At 48.4% G+C, this 16,096-nt stretch overlaps 3 protein-coding genes across 3 annotated transcripts; 1 reads left to right on the top strand and 2 right to left on the bottom strand.

The window, feature by feature from the left end:
- Nucleotides 1-618: 618 nt before the first annotated feature.
- Nucleotides 619-6,270, top strand: maff (v-maf avian musculoaponeurotic fibrosarcoma oncogene homolog F). The gene is given in 6 exon segments (XM_068754289.1): nt 619-648; nt 651-686; nt 688-710; nt 2,733-2,756; nt 2,758-2,794; nt 3,137-6,270. Coding segments are annotated over 6 exon segments (585 nt in total). The 3' UTR covers nt 3,572-6,270.
- Nucleotides 6,271-7,441: 1,171 nt separating this feature from the next.
- On the bottom strand, nt 7,442-11,591 carry tmem184ba (transmembrane protein 184ba). The gene is made up of 4 exons (XM_068754895.1): nt 11,574-11,591; nt 9,740-9,937; nt 9,133-9,397; nt 7,442-7,653 (listed from the first exon to the last, which is right to left on the bottom strand). Exons 1-4 carry the CDS (start codon nt 11,589-11,591, stop codon nt 7,442-7,444), a joined length of 693 nt encoding a protein of 230 aa, XP_068610996.1.
- A 1,582-nt stretch (nt 11,592-13,173) lies between these two features.
- On the bottom strand, nt 13,174-15,887 carry csnk1e (casein kinase 1, epsilon). Its single transcript, XM_068754943.1, has 9 exons — nt 15,797-15,887; nt 15,552-15,662; nt 15,187-15,335; nt 14,515-14,743; nt 14,241-14,411; nt 14,005-14,153; nt 13,696-13,897; nt 13,476-13,621; nt 13,174-13,206 (listed from the first exon to the last, which is right to left on the bottom strand). The coding sequence occupies exons 1-9, from the start codon at nt 15,870-15,872 to the stop codon at nt 13,174-13,176; spliced, it is 1,266 nt and encodes a 421-aa protein (XP_068611044.1). The 5' UTR covers nt 15,873-15,887.
- Nucleotides 15,888-16,096: the final 209 nt, after the last annotated feature.

The raw sequence follows: 16,096 nt of genomic DNA, 5'->3' as shown, positions 1-16,096 counted from the left end.
CACATTAGTGCAACAGTAATGAAGGTCCAACAACAGCGTTCATGGAAATTAAAGTTTGGCTATTTTGATACAGTATTTAGTCTGTTGTGTGCGCGAAATGACGCTGACAAAAAGAATAATCAGTAAAACATCACAAAAACTTTCATTTTCTCTCATGCGTAATTGTGTGTGTGTGTGTGTGGGGGGGGGGGGGGGGGGGGGGGGGGGTCACTTAAAAACCAGAGCCACGGGACAAATACATTAATTACATTTCCTCACAAATGACACAGCATAGTTTAAATTTGTTTCCATCGGTATTTTTGAAGATATAGAAATTTACGGAAAACTACTTTACTGTTTTATACAACGTGAACGACTCGGAAAAAATCCCCGACAGCCTCATGCCAGGAACATGGCGGCACGGAGGTAATGCCAAAGTGAGATATTAAACCTCGAACTATAATTGTGTCTTTGTCCTGAGAAAACGGAGCTGGAAACAACCAAAGCGGGACTGGTCATGGAAAAATCCCGGGACGATGGGATTCCTTGTTTACATCCTGTCGGAATACGCCGCGGGGGCGGGGCGGTCCCGCCTTCATTCTTTAGGCCTGACGTCATCATCGCTTGTGTTTTTTATGAATGAAAGAATCCAACCTCAGAGAGCAGCAGAGAGTAATTCCGGGAAAAGGCGGACTGACATTTTGTCGCACCGAGTCGCTTCGACCCAGCAGGTAAGCTGTATGTTTTTTCGAAAATAAGAAACGCTAAAATATTGATCTTGTATTTGTAGACGGTTCTTAGCGCGGCCTTTATGTTAATGTCCCCAACGAGGATTTACCGAGGCAGCTGTTCGCTTTAATCCCTTTAGCTAGCTAGCCAGGAACCGCTGATGCTAGATGCTAACAGTTAACATTGCTGCGTCGTTAGCATGTTTAAGGCCGATTTGACCCCCCCTTTCCGTCTGTTCACGGTTCCACCGCAATATCTGACAACCGGTGGAAGACTTTAGCTCCCGTTTTTATTCACTATGATTGAATATGATGATTTTGACTCGGAATAAAAATGGACGTCGTTCCGGCTGTTTACTATATCCGTCCAGATCTTCACCCTCTGAGTACATCCAGGATGTAACGCAGGTGTCGCCTGTGGTCCGGTGTCCGGTGTCCGGTGTTTAACCGTGGCCCATTAGAGCACGTCATAAAACGCGCTATCTCGGTGTAGCCCGGTTTGTTATGGAAGCGCCGTTCACTTGTTGTCGCTCCGGAAGCTCCTTTAAAGTCGCATAAATAGGAAAGTAGACACAAAATAGCCTTTGTTGTTCAGGCGAACATCGAAAATGCGCGTTTTGTCCGGTTGGGACGGATCGCTCGTCTCAGCGCTGAGCGAACTGCTTATTGCTGAATCACCGTGACTTTGCCGAAACGGTCTCCGTCCACCGGCTGGGTGGACATTGGACAACCGCAGTCTGCTGAGACATCCACCGCCCACGGGTTTCGGGAAATGCGTTTTATTGTCAGCAAAACAGGCTATTTAAACTCTATTTGGTTTGGACATGTCTAGAGGACAGACAGGGACTATATCGATAGAAGGACGCTGAAGTTTGGACATGTCCAGAGGAGAGACGGGGACTATATCGGTAGAAGGACGCTGAAGTTTGGACATGTCCAGAGGAGAGACGGGGACTATATCGGTAGAAGGACGCTGAAGTTTGGACATGTCCAGAGGGAAGACGGGGACTATATCGGTAGAAGGACGCTGAAGTTTGGACATGTCCAGAGGACAGACGGGGACTATATCGGTAGAAGGACGCTGAAGTTTGGACATGTCCAGAGGACTGACGGGGACTATATCGGTAGAAGGACGCTGAAGTTTGGACATGTCCAGAGGACTGACGGGGACTATATCGGTAGAAGGACGCTGAAGTTTGGACATGTCCAGAGGACTGACGGGGACTATATCGGTAGAAGGACGCTGAAGTTTGGAGATGTCCAGAGGGGAGGCGGGGCTAGAGGACGACCCAGGAGGGGGTGCATGGATGTAGTGAGGGAGGACATGAGGGGAGGACGATGCGAAGGACAGGGTGAAGTGGAGGTTGGGTTGCTGTGGCGACCCCTCGGGGGACAAGTCCAGTAGTAGACGACTCCCTCACGGAGGCGTCAGGATATATCGGTATATTCACTGTGATGAAATGAGTTTGTGTTTTTAGGTGGAGTCTAAGGCCTGGAAATAGACGGGGGGACGGGTGGACGGGGACTTTAAATGTCTTTTTGTTCTTTTATGTCTGACTAAATAGCGTCCAACTCCTCGCTGGAAGCAGCCGTTTAAGAGTGTTGGTGTGTCCCCCCCCCCATGAAAACCGGCCCGTACGTGTCGTTCGGTACCGTTCCCCCGTATCGAGGTTATTGTGTCTTCGCTGTGTCTAGTGACCAACGGGCTCATAAAACAGTTTCCTGTCAGATAGTTCTGTTTTTAGCAGCGAGCCTGCAGAACGATAAGGGAAGTGTTGGGTGGGGGGGGGTTTGTTGGGACACCTGCTTTGAGCAACCAAAGAGCAGACGCGTGACGAGACAGCTTCCTCCTCGGCGCTCCGGCTAACGGAGAAGCCTCCTCTGGGCGTTCGCGTCGAGCCCCTCGCCGTCCATCATGCGTGACTGTCTCGTGAGCGGACGGGCGACGCTCAGCCCGGATTCAACCGACGGCCCGAGTCACATGTCAGAGCGTACCATGTCTGTGTGTCCTTTCTGTTTCTACAGAGTGTCTCTATCTGTGTTTGGGTCCGATCGTGGCGATGGAGAGAAGCAGCAAAGCCTTGAAGGTAACTATATTTTTTATTATTATTATTATTATTAACGTTTATCTGTTTGTTTACGTTTTTGCTCTTCGCGTTAGCGCCGTTAGCGGATCCAGATATTCCCTTTTCGTAACTTTCCTCTGTCCTGAAATACTCCTGATGTGAAAAGTAAACATCTAGGTAGCAAAGATCGGCGTCGGAGCGTTGGCTGTAAAAGAATCCAGATAACGGATGAACTTTGACCTCCGTTTCATTCAACATGCACACAATGAACCTTAAAAGACCCGTCCCGAGGAGAGACGGAGAAATGCCGACGTCGGCGTTTTGAGCCGCCGCTAACAAACGCTTCGTCCTCCTCCTCGCCAGGTGAAGCAGGAATGCGGCGAGAACGTGCCCGTGCTGTCGGACGGCGAGCTCATGTCCCTCTCCGTGCGGGAGCTCAACCTCCACCTGCGCGGCCTGTCCCGCGAGGAGATCCAGAAGCTGAAGCAGCGCCGGCGGACCCTGAAGAACCGGGGCTACGCCGCCAGCTGCCGGGTCAAGCGGGTGTCGCAGCGCGAAGCGCTGGAGCAGCAGAAGACGGAGCTCCAGAGGGAGGTGGAGCGGCTGGGGGCCGAGAACGCCGGCATGAGGAAGGAGCTGGAGGGGCTGGGCGCGCGGCTGGCGGCGCTCCAGAGGTTCGCGAGGGGGCTGGAGGCCGGGGGGGGCCACCTGCTGGCCACGGCGCCACGCCTCAACACCGCCTCCGTCATCACCATCGTGAAGAGTCCACAGCAGCCGAGAGAACAGGAGTCATCCTAGGAGGAGCTGCTGGACCCGGGGGGGTCACACACACACACACACACACGCACACGCTCGTTTGATTCATGCCTCGTTCACCGTTTCAACTTCTTTTGGATCATATTTACGTGATTCCTACATTCCTGTGATGAGTAAACAACAACAACAACAACAACAGCAGCGTTTAGTTTCCCAAACGGAGCCCAAGAACAGTTAAAAAAAAGAACATCCTGAAAGACAGGTGGAGGCGTCTCCCTGTCCCCCTGTCCTCCTGTCCCCCTGTTCCCCGTCCTCCTGTCCTCCTGTCCTCCTGTCTCCCCGTCCTCCTGTCTCCCTGTTCCCTGTCTCCCTGTTTCCTGTCCTCCCGTCCTCCTGTCTCCCTGTCCTCCCGTCCTCCTGTCCTCCTGTCTCCCCGTCTTCCATGTAATCCAGTTCACTTGCCTGAAACTGAGTGAATCACAATTCACTAAGAAGAATCCCGAGTTTCAAATCCTGCTTGGAAAAATGGAGGCCTTTAATGTGGAAGAGGCGTTGGAGCGTTGATGTCATCTCTCTCACACACACACACACGCGCACACACACACGCACACACACGCACACGCACACACACACACCGGCCCAGATCGACTACACATCCCTGCTCAGCAGATCCAGCTCTGACGCCAGAGTGAGCCGGGGGGGGGGGGGGGCTCCTCTCGGCTTCCTTGTGCGTGCGTGTGACTTCCTGTCGGTGTCCCAGCCGGGCCACGTGGGTCTCTGCCTCCGTGCGGGACGGTACCCCAGAGTCACTCGTGTTTGCTTCATGGTTCCGAAGGGGTCGCCGCTCGACGGTCCGTTTGGGCTTCCGGTAACGCCGAACCCGATTCCCATCCGCTTCGTGTTGGGAGGATTTAGGCTGTGGAGAAATGCTGCAGATGTTTCTTTGGATGAACCTGCTCGTCCTGAAGTCCCGCCTCTTCTGCCCCTCCATGCGGGGGGGGGGGGGGGTAACTTTTTACTGCTCGTGCACGTCTTCTCACATTAATGCAGTGCCTTCAGCGTGTGTAAGTTATATAAAGGTTATAACCGCTCCTCCGTCTGGACACGCCCACCTCATCGCTCATTTCATCCCAGCTGCACAGCTACAGGCTGCTGGGACTCCGTGAGGGGTCGCCACGGCAACCCGACCGTCTCCACTTCACCCTGTCCTTTGCATCGTCCTCTCTCATGTCCTCCCTCACTACGTCCATGTATCTTCTGGGTCGTCCTCTAGCCCTGTTCCCTGGCAGCTCCATCCTCAGCATCCTTCTCCCGATATAGTCCCTGTCTCTCCTCTGATGTCCAAACCATCAAAGTCTGGTCTCTCTGACCTTGTCTCCAAAACGTCTAACCTTCACTGTCCCTCTTATTGTCTCACTTCTAATCCTACCCAAGGAGAACCTCAGCATCTTCATCTCTTCTTCTAGCTCTGCCTCCTCAGAGCCACTGTCTCTCAGCCGTCCATCATGGCTGTCCTCACCGCCGTCCCGTAGGCCTTTCCCTTCATCCTCTCCCATCACATTTCTTCATATCTGGTCGACTCCCAGCAGCAGATTGTTGGTCGTAGGAATGACGCTCAAGACGATGCAGATCCTCCGCACACATTCCGGTTCTGATGTTTGTTGTGTTCGGGTCACTGAGAGACAAAAATGTTGATTGACATTTATCAGAGTTATTCTATATTTTATTTGTATTTAAAGGTAGATATTTTAAAAAGACAAGCTAACGAGTGCAGTGATGTTCTATATATTTTCAGAAGTACTTTTGACTAGTCCTGGGATATTCTCACGTCTAATTGTGTTGTGTGGCAAGTGATTACTTTACGATGTTAATTATTAGCCATGTAGAAATATGTTCCAAGCCGTTGGCCATATTGCTGTATGATTTTTTTTTTGTGTGTGTATTTTTTGCGATGTTTGTCCTGGCTTGTCGTAGTGAATTCCTGGAGGGATATTATTTTTCTATGTCTGTTTGTGTGAAAAATGAAGGTCACTTCTGAATTGGGAGCTGCGGGATGTTTAAAAGAAAGCGGAAGAGTGGGGCAGTTGTGGAAAGAGAGATGGAGATGAGGAGGGGGGCGAGTTGTTGAAGGGGCGAGTCAGAAAGTAAGACGGGAAGAGGAAGAGGAGAGAAGTGATGCTTTTATTCACTTAAACCTCCGTCGGTCGGGCTTGGATTTCACGGAGTCGAGGCCACTGAGCAGAGCTAGCGATAGCATGGCGACACGTCAGGCTGGTATATTTACTATATGAATATCAGCGTGGTAAAGCATTTATTCTCTATTTCATTGGCTCACATCTGTCAAACAGTGCTGGATGTTTTGTAATACTTGCAAACAAATGTTTTTTTTTTTTTTTTGTATTTATTACTTGTATTTTTTCTATTGTGAAAATGTAAGTACATTGTCTATTTTATATATTAATTATAGTAAATGTTGTACATATTGTACATAAAATGGCGTGTTTTGTTCATGGGCTGGAGCGGAACCGTGGAAGCGCACGTGCTTCAGGAAGGAAGTGGATCTACAGGATGTTGCGCATGAACTCAGGATCACAAGATCGACCGCTTGTTAGATAAGTTTCTGCTTCAGTTTCATTACAGGCGAACATTTTTAACCCAAACGCTTCAGCCATGTTCAGATACTTTACGTTTATTACTAATTAATGCTGACTCTTGCAATAACTTAAAATATGCTCAAACTATTTAAGGTGTTTTTGCTTCGGTACATCTTTTGATCCAACACTGGAACGTAAACACAACGAGACTTTACGTGGAAAAGGTTTCACATTTGCAATTTTTAATAGGTGGAAGTGACAAAGATGCAATTTTAGGAACATTTAAGCCGATATTTTATTCATGAACTGACATTCAAACATCTCATACTAATCTTTAAGACACTTTCTAATGTGGCTTTTCACGAACCAAAGCAACACAAATGGGCAACGTATGATGGCATCAAATAAAAACACAAAACTCTCTTAAATTAAAACCGGTAAACAGGAAGAAGCTTATTCATGACCAAAATAATCCAGTTTGCACCTGGAAAGAAACCCCAAAAGCTTCCTCTGATGTGAAGCAACAGGAAGGAAGCAGGGAAGGAAATAAAAATAAAACTCATCAATGACAGCTGCTCGAAGTGATTGGAAGAAGTTTTAAGTGACTGGTGCTGGGACCAAGCATGAAGGGAGAGAACCGCCTGTCCCCCTGGTGGCCAAACATCGCCGCAGCAGGGTGGGGAAAGCTCTCAGGAGCCTCATTCAGTGAAACTTTTAACTGCTGTAGGAAATAACCAGAAAGCTAAAAAAACACTGCCAGGATTAAAAGAAGAGCCTTGTTGTGTGGGAGTATATAATACTGCAATACTGCCAAAGCATAGCGTTGAATAATGAATAGTTTAAACTATTGTGCAACTATGCAGTTAATCAATTTTGCTTTTAAATAAGCCATCAATTAGGAAACTATGTGGTTATTTTGTCAGAAAAATAGAAAATGAAGATAAAAGCTATTCATCAGTCCCACAAGGGAAAATCGAAAACGCTGCAGCTTAATGGCTACACAAAATGTAAACTACATGACCTGGTGGAGGTTTCATGTTTAGGATCTATTGAGAGCGAGCTGCTCAAGCTTCATTTATTATCCCTCTTCTGTTTACCTCAATCCCGGGAGTCCAGGCTGGAAAACTTAAAGAGCAAAGTATGATTCATTCATTTGAAGTGTGACTCGAGGTTTCCAGAAACAAACAAGACTCCTGGGAAATGTGGTTGCAGATCCATTAAAGTCAAATTATTCACGTCGATGATGGCTGGTCGTCGAGCCAAACGCCATCCATCATTAAAACAGTCTGAATCTGATCCAGATGAAACCGTTTCTGCTCTAGAATTCATCGTCGGAGCCGAGCAGGAGGGTTTTCTCCGTGTCGCCGTGGGTGCGGCAGACGGTTGGAGGCGCGCCCTGCTCCAGCGTGGACTGCTGGGTGTACTGCTGGTAGGCTGGGGAGAAGTTGTGGATGGCGTCCTGGACCATGTCACCTGGACTCATGGTCTCCTTCAGGCTGCTGGAGATGCTCTTCATCGGGGCGCGGAGGCCTGTCGGAGACAAATGGCGTGAGCGAGTGGCGAGACAAGAACGGGGATTTGTGCTTTAAAGGGCGTTAAGAGAGACGAAAGGAGGAAATGGGTGGATGAGAAAAGAGGGATTCATTTCAATCATTCAGGAGCCTGAATGAAAAACAAAAGCAAATTCAAAAGACTATTAAAAAGAAAACTAGAAAGACAATCAGAGATTGCAGACCCTCGCCTCCAATAGACTATTGGATCTTGTGAGACAGTAAACAGAGCTTCCGGATCAGAGGGGCCAAACCTGCGCTAGCTTGCTGCTCCGGAACGGGACAAGATACAACTACAACTGTGACATATATGAAACTAGAATGAACTACGAGTGTACACACCAAATTTGAAGTCTCTAGCTCCAAAATTGAGGTCAGGATGGACTCCTGAAAAATGCCAATTTTAGAACAAAAATTAGCTCTCAGATCCGGATTGTGATCCGGATCTGGCCGAAATTAGTCATGCTCATAGACCTTTAAGGAGTACTTATGTGTGATTTTTTTTCCAGATCCATACCACAATGCGTTTTGAAGAAATTAAGAAAAATGTCAAAAAGTGCCCTATCTCGCGATGTTAAACAATCCTTTAAAACATTCTAGAATCTGGATCCAGATCCGGATCAACGGCATTCTCGGGGAGGACCGAGCGACGGACAGAACCTTGCTTGTGTAAAAATTTCAAGTCGATTGGGTTACTAGTTGTTGAGTTATGCGCTCGGACAGACAGACAGACAGACAGACAAACAGACCCAATTGCAATGTAACATCTAATGAAACCTCTGGGAAGAGCGATGGAACCGAACTAAAAGCTACAGCGTCGCTGTTTGACCTACCGAACTCTCCGTGTGTAGCAACAGATCCTTTAGGAAGCAGCAGACAATCCAACACACACACACACACACACACACAGAATAAGAGAGGAAGAACAGCCCGGACGAGCCTCGAGACGGCTCGGGAACCGTTCTCTGTATTTCCTTCTACCTCGCGAGTCCAGACTCTTCTTCTCCAAGTAGACTTCGTAGGTGAAGGCGCGGCGTCCGTCTCAAACAGCTCCGTCAGAAACGCCTCTGGGGGTCTCTTCTCACCGGTGAATTATCTCTCCTCTGTGTAGCTTCAGAGAGAGAGAGAGAGCGCCACGGCAACGAGGGACTCGCATGAAACAGAGCCAGGCTAATCCTGTTAGCACACTCTCAGGGGAGCGGCGCCGCTAGTGTGACTGTAGGGTGAGCTCCATGTTGGGTCACAACTCACACACACACACACACACACACGCCTGTCAGACAAGAACGCAGACAGAGCCGCCTTCTGCAGTGCTGGTTGCCATGGTGATATGGCAGACCTAAATGCAACGTGATAAAGGAAACTTTCCAACAAGTCGGGTTCTGAAGTGCTCCTCGTCTGACGCAGCTGATGAGGAAGATTCGTGAGCGCAGTTGCCATGCAACAGCTCCATCCGTACTTTGCCAGGGTAGAATCAGGGCGGGGCTTAGGAGCACGGTGGGAGGGAACATAATGTCGAGAGACTGCCGCGTGAAGGCCTGCTGCGCCCTGCGCTCACCTTCACGGCAGTCCCTGACCGTGCCGAAGTAGACATGGAGCTGGTCATTGGTGAAGAAGAGGAGGCTCAGCCACGAGTCAAAGGCGTAGATCGGAACGATGAAGAGGATCCGTACGATGTGGCGCTGCTCCCGCGGCGAGCTGTAGAAACGCAAGTGCATGTGGATCTGGGGCAGACAGAGGAGAACCATCATCATCATCATCACCATCATCATCATCACCATCACCATCATCACCATTATCACCATCATCATCATCATCATCACCATCATCACCATCATCATCATCATCACCATCATCACCATCATCATCATCATCATCATCAGCTCATCTTTGTAGATACAAGAAAGAGATTCTCACTCCATTCAGGTTTCTAATTAGTCTGTTTATACACCTGGAGAATGTTTCACCTGTGTGTGTGTGTGTGTGTGTGTGTGCGTGTCACAAACACCTGCTGAGGGGTGTTGCCAAGCAACCCCTGCCCCGGGCCTGCTCAGGATAAACAGCACCTGGTGGCAGGTGAGGATGAGTGCGGTCCAGACGAAGAATCCAGACACGGCCTGTGCGACGGGGCTCATGAGGAAGATGGGCTGGTCTGGGGTCAGCAGCGGAGCTTCGGGAAGCCACGAAATGTTGGGGCCCGCGGGCGCCGCGGCCGGAGGAGGCTCCGCCCACAGCGGCACATCTCGTCTCAGCAGCCTCAACATCTGGAAGAGACGCAGCAGAAAGATCATTTTGAAGATCGATAATGAACTGAATATACACATTTAATTGGTGCACGCGCACACAGGCACACGCACGCACACACGCACACGCACACACACACAGTGAAATGATGTGCTGCAGCAAAGGAACATCTGCTCAGTTCATTTGAAAGGCCAAATAGTCCGTCCTTCCCACAGACAGACAGAGGCAAGCAGCAGATGGAAAGGGGTGATGGGGGGGGTAATAAAGGGGGGGGGGGGGGGGGGCAGACAGCAGACTAGATTAGCACTCAGCAGCAAAAAACGCAGATTTAATGTGTAAATTTAATGTCAAAAGGTGTTAAAAGTAAATGCCAAGTATCCCCAACCTGTTTGACTCACCTGGAAAATAATTTGCTGCTTTAAAATAAATCCTCCTCAAAGAACTCTCGACCAGAACTAACCCAGAAACGGCCTTAACCCCCCCTCAGACATCCATGTTGCCCCCCCCCCCCCCCCCCCCCCAGAAACCAGCCCCGAAAGTCTGCTGCTAGAAACAAACGATCATAACATAATGTTCCTGCTCCCGTCTGGACATTAACTTTGTCTAAAGTAATATTTATACAGATACGAGTCCTTCTTTCTTCATCTCTGTCGGATTAAACGCAGATCCTGTAAGTCCCGCCCACACCGCGAGGACGGATTTGTTCAGCCAATCACAAACAAGCTATCCCGGAAGTAGGCGGGGTTTGAGTCCTTAACACTGCGCATGCGTCAAACAACATTTCTATGGAAATTGAAGAAATGTTTCGCATCAGATGATAAATATGGTTAAATGTTGTGCTGTGAAACGAAGCGGACGTCTTTGTTGTGTATATTTTTATTGATCCAGAAAATATACACAAAAACTTACAGTAATAATGTTGAAGCATTGGAATGTCGATGGCATCAGATCGATCCGTCCCATCAGTGACCCCTGTCCACCCATCAGTGACCCCTGTCCACCCACCAGCCCCCATCGTTGCCTCGGTGGAAACCGTAACACACTCCTACCAGACTCCGAAGGTTTCTACTAAATATTTCAGGTAGAGTTTCTGGCCCAGGCCTGCAAACAGGAAACAGTTCGCTCTCCGGGCCCATCTTCAAAGCGATCTGTCACATCCTGGCAAAGGTTATCTACACATTTTATAAGCATCATGAAGTGAAGAACAAAAATACAAATGCGACACCAGACCTGTCCATCAGTTTCACTCTTTCATGCCTGGAGCTACAAGCTACGGCTTTATCATGTCATACACAAAGTTTTAGAGAGCGTGTGTTGAAAGTTCATTTACCCTTTTTCGACAATTCGTTCAGGCTCTCTAAAGCAAAGCTGAGGGTGAAAGCAACATGTAAGAACATAAGATACAGACTAAAACTGACATTTACTGACAAAAAGCAGCATCGTTCCCAAAATCACATTCACGCCCCACCGCTGATTCCCTCCTCGGTTGACTTTCAAGCCTTCTCCAGTCTTACTATATACACTCAGATGCATTTGTATCATAGGCCTGAAACAGATTTGTGTTTGTCTCATAGATGTTTACATATTTATAATCAAGAGTACTCTAAGCAGAAGATGTGGCTTTCAAATGTCAGCAGGTCAACAGGTGATATTTACCTCCGCCGAAGAGGTCATGGTTTCCCTGTCTGTCTGTCTATTAGCACGATAACTCAACAAGTTATGGACGGATCTTGCCAAAAATTTCTAGAAATGTTGGACATCTTACCCGTAACATTTCATTAAATTTTGGTGATGATGCAGAACCCATCGTGGATGCTGGATCAATTTGAGATTTTCGTTAACATTGCAGTCAATGGAGCTCAATATCGCTCGATATCTCAGTTGATTATTGACCAATGTTTATGGGATTTGAGACAGGCATGTAGGGTGGGGGCTTCTATCTCACCACCGAATTCCATCTGGATCCGATCCGGACTGCGGATACTGTCGCAATCCGGATTTTACAATTTCAATGGAGACTTTTTCAAACAAAATCACACCTTGCAAAATATGCATTCAATTCACTCACCAAAAATCACATTCATAAAGGAATCCGAACTATCATGCAATATGTATTCTGGATCTGATCCAGAATGAGGTCAGGAAAATATATTGAATTTTAACATTGAAAATCCCATTTTCAAAAAAATCAACCGATTCACTTTGACTTTTCATGGTTGGTGTATAAAGATACCAAGAACAATCTAGAACCTTTTGATGATCCAGATCACCATGTGGACGGAGTAAATCCAAGGAAGGGAATGAGCTGCTTGGAGGAGGTCTCCGCTCCGAGTGCTTTTATGGTTTCCTTTACTTTATCATAGATATAAACCCCAGAATAATTACATTTGAGTTCATTTTGTCCACTTTGGGGTTTTTGTTTTTCCAAGTTGAGCCTCTAAGTTGAATATCGGCAAAAAAGGGGAGTGACCCGTGTGCCGTTTCACCCCCGTCACCCGACAGCCAGTCCCAGCCAGGAGTCGGTTTGTCCCGCTGACGTCTATTACAGACACACGGACGGCCTCCACCCCCCTCCAGAGGGCCCGCAACCCCTCGTCATGCCCTCGTCTTCCTCCACTTACTCTTGTTTTCATCCGTCCATTTGAAAAGTAAGGGTTAGTTGATAACCTGCAGCCACTGAATCACATGAAACAAAGAAAGGAGGAGAAATGTCACTTTCTGAGCTATATTTGGTAAAGCCAATAATTTCCATCACGAGTCAAGGCAAGCGTAAAAACATTTCAGAAATATAAAATTAAGGTGAAAGGTTAGAGCAAAAAATAAAGAAAACATCACCTATGATTTGTCCCCTAAAATACTTCTGCACTGTTACCGTGACACTGATATGTTCATTTGGAGCCTCGTGTATCAACCGTGCACAAAAACCTGGCCACAGCGCGGACCCACGCGCTGCCGGTACCGGTGCCGGGGCGTACCCCATGTTTCAGTAGGAAATCCACTCAAGTCTTGATACATGAGGTCCCTCGTCTGTAAGTTTTAGTCAATTTAGTTTTTCATTAAATAGACATATCTAAAGAAGTAAATAAGCATTAGATCGATCGAATAACGCCTTCCCACAATTTTGATTTGAGATGAGCTAAATCCAAAGATTTACTTTTTTGATTTGAGCGCTGTGGCGTCCAAAAGACGCCGAGCCTGTCTGTGTGACGTGTCCATACCTGCCTCTGTCCTGCAGGACAGCCTGAAGGAAAGGAATTCACTTTGCCAGGTGTTCAAAGGGCACGGTGACCTGAGAGCGGAGAGGAAGATGACAAAGTTAGCATGCCAACATTAACGAATTGAGAATAAACATTGCACCACTGAAGCTGCTGGAGATCTTAAGCGACTTTGAGTTTTTAGAAAAGCGCTATATAAATAAAATGTATTATTATTATTATTATTATTAAAAGCTTTCAAACTATTCATAAAATTAAATGTCCTTCATTACGCAGGAAAAAAGAGGCGTGATGAACTAAAAACAGCAGCGACTCCCTTCACATCGAGGCGCCATCCTCCTACCGGCGTTGCGGTGATGCGTGATTGGTCCAGGCGTGCAGTGAGGTCAGAGGAGGAGACGTTGGCCGGCGCCCCTCGATGGAGCCTCATGGCCACCTTCCTTTCTCGTTCGGCTCGCTCTGCTCTCCCGGCCTGAGGAGAGCGGTCGCCTGGAAACCAACAGATGATGGTGATGAAAGAAAGGCCTCGAACTCTGACCCCGACCCACAGGCGGCGTCCTGACCGGACTGCTGGACCCCACGCGTGGCGGGGTTTGATGGAGCAGCATCTGCCTCGTTTCTAACCCGGTTGGCTGCCGAAGGGTTCGGACCGGGCGCCACGGCTCGGCCGCCGGCTCCCCTTTGGCCTCCTCCTCCTGCTTGCTCCTCCCCCGCCTTTCCCTCCCGTCTCTCTCTCTCTCCATCCTCCGTGGTCCTGCCGACTCCCTGAGGCAGAGGAAGAATTCAGAGAGCTGGAGGAGAGCTGAAGAACTTGGATGGAACAAGTCTCTCACAGATCTGCCGCTTGGAAGGAGTTGAGATTCTCCACTCACGAACTTCAGCATGTTCCAGTCGAATACGTAGTCGTAGGAGAAGCCCTGCCTGTGGAAAAGGTTCCTGAAGAGCTGCCTTAGATAGGAGTAGTCTGGCTTGTCATCGAAGCGCAGCGAGCGACACAAATTCAGGTAAGTAGAGAATTCAGCTGCAGGAAAATGAGAGGAAGGAAATTTAAGCACAAATATTTGACAGAAATATCCTTATACCTTCTTCCCCCCCCCCCCATACTCACACGGGTAACCTTTGCATAGCACCTCTATCGGGGTCGACATCTTTTTCTCACTGATGCGTTCGTACTTCTGCCTCTTGGTGGCGGCCTTCAGGCCCTGCCAGGGCAGCGAGCCCAGGTTGAAGTACATGAGAACGTAGCCCAGAGACTCCAGGTCATCCCGCCTCGACTGCTCTGTGACAGAAAGGAGGCCAGATCGGTAAACATCTCGGCTGCGGTTGGGTCGGGAGAACGGCCGCGCAGGTACCCAGGCCGACCAGGCGGCGTCCCGCCTTACCGATGCCCAGGTGGGTGTTGATGGAGGCGTAGCGGGCGGTGCCGGTGAGGTTCTTGTTCTCGCGGTACGGGATGTGCTGGTGCGTTCGGGCGTCACGGTACTTCTTGGCCAGGCCGAAGTCGATGATGTAGACCAGGTTGCCCTTCTTGCCGAGCCCCATCAGGAAGTTGTCCGGCTTCACATCTCTGTGGATGAAGTTCTTGGAGTGGATATATTCAATACGGCTGATCTGGAAGATCAGAGAGGAGCAACAGATAAATAATCCATTAATGAATGCTAATTCCTCAGAGGGTACATTAGTCATGAAATAATCAAGGTATTTCCTTTGTAGGACTACGTGTAGTCGTGTTCACAGGTCTGATAGTACTCCTTATGACAAGTTATATTTAATGCGACTCAGAAACACAATGGCCAAAACAAACTAGGAAAGCAATCAAATCTTTGAACAAATTAATTCATTAAAATTACAAAAAAAACAGCAACAACAACAATCTAAAAATGTCTGTAATCAGATTACATATTTGGTATAAGCGCCTATTAAACGTTTAATTTCTCACTGATCGTCACATAGTTGTTCCAATAGTCGGAGGGTGAGTTTTAAAGGCCACATCGCCAGTAAATAAATACAAATGCAGTCGGGCCCGGGTCGGGACCGGGTCGGGACCATCTCACCATCTGGTCGGCCAGCAGTAGGACCGTTTTCAGGCTGAACTTGCGGGAGCAGAAGTTGAACAAATCCTCCAGACTGGGACCCAGCAGCTCCATCACCATGACGTTATAGTCACCTTCTGCACCGCACCATTTAATGGACGGGATCCCCACTGCAGGGGGGGGGGGGGTCCCAATGATTATGTAACAGAAATTGTTCAGCCATTAGAATCACATCACCTGCAGCGTTTTCAAAAACGTATTCATTCATCTGAACCTTAACTGAAGTGTTTAAACCACTGGATCAGCCGTGAATCCATTTAGAATCCTTTCCTACGCAGGCTTTAATCAAAATATACACAGTGACCCCCCCCCACACACACACACACCTCCTCCCTGCATCATCTTGTAGAATTTGCTCTCAATGTGGAGCTGCGGATGTTTGGTCTTCACACATTCCAATTTGATGGCGACTTCCTCTCCGGTTGCGATGTTGGAACCTGAACGGAGGATTTAACGCGTCACACAAAGGGAAGCTCCAAAGTGAGGTTCATAAAAAGTAAATAAAACATTTGCCCCTCGCTATCCAATGAGACGAAGGGGGCGGGGCAGGTGTGATGGTTCAAAGTCTCACCAAGGTAAATATCTCCAAATGATCCGCTTCCGATTTTCCTCCCGAGGCGATATTTGTTCCCGACCCTCAGCTCCATGGCGCCGGAGTTTTCCACCTCGCTGAGGGGATAAGAACACAGAGACAAATACGCATGAAGCTGCCCCCCCCATCCCCGGCGACCGGGCATCAAGGTCAGACTCAAAGTGTGGAGGTGGAAACTTCACCGACAGGCGAGGTGAGAAAGCAGATTCCTGAAACGCCACAGTGACGCTGAAACGCCGTGACTGAAACCCACCGTGGAAGCAAACGATCCGGAACGAG

Source organism: Brachionichthys hirsutus, chromosome 21 (assembly GCF_040956055.1).
Source record: "Brachionichthys hirsutus isolate HB-005 chromosome 21, CSIRO-AGI_Bhir_v1, whole genome shotgun sequence".
NCBI lineage: Eukaryota > Metazoa > Chordata > Actinopteri > Lophiiformes > Brachionichthyidae > Brachionichthys > Brachionichthys hirsutus.
The sequence above is the reverse complement of the archived record's forward strand: the minus strand, read 5'-3'. Positions and strand labels throughout refer to the sequence as shown.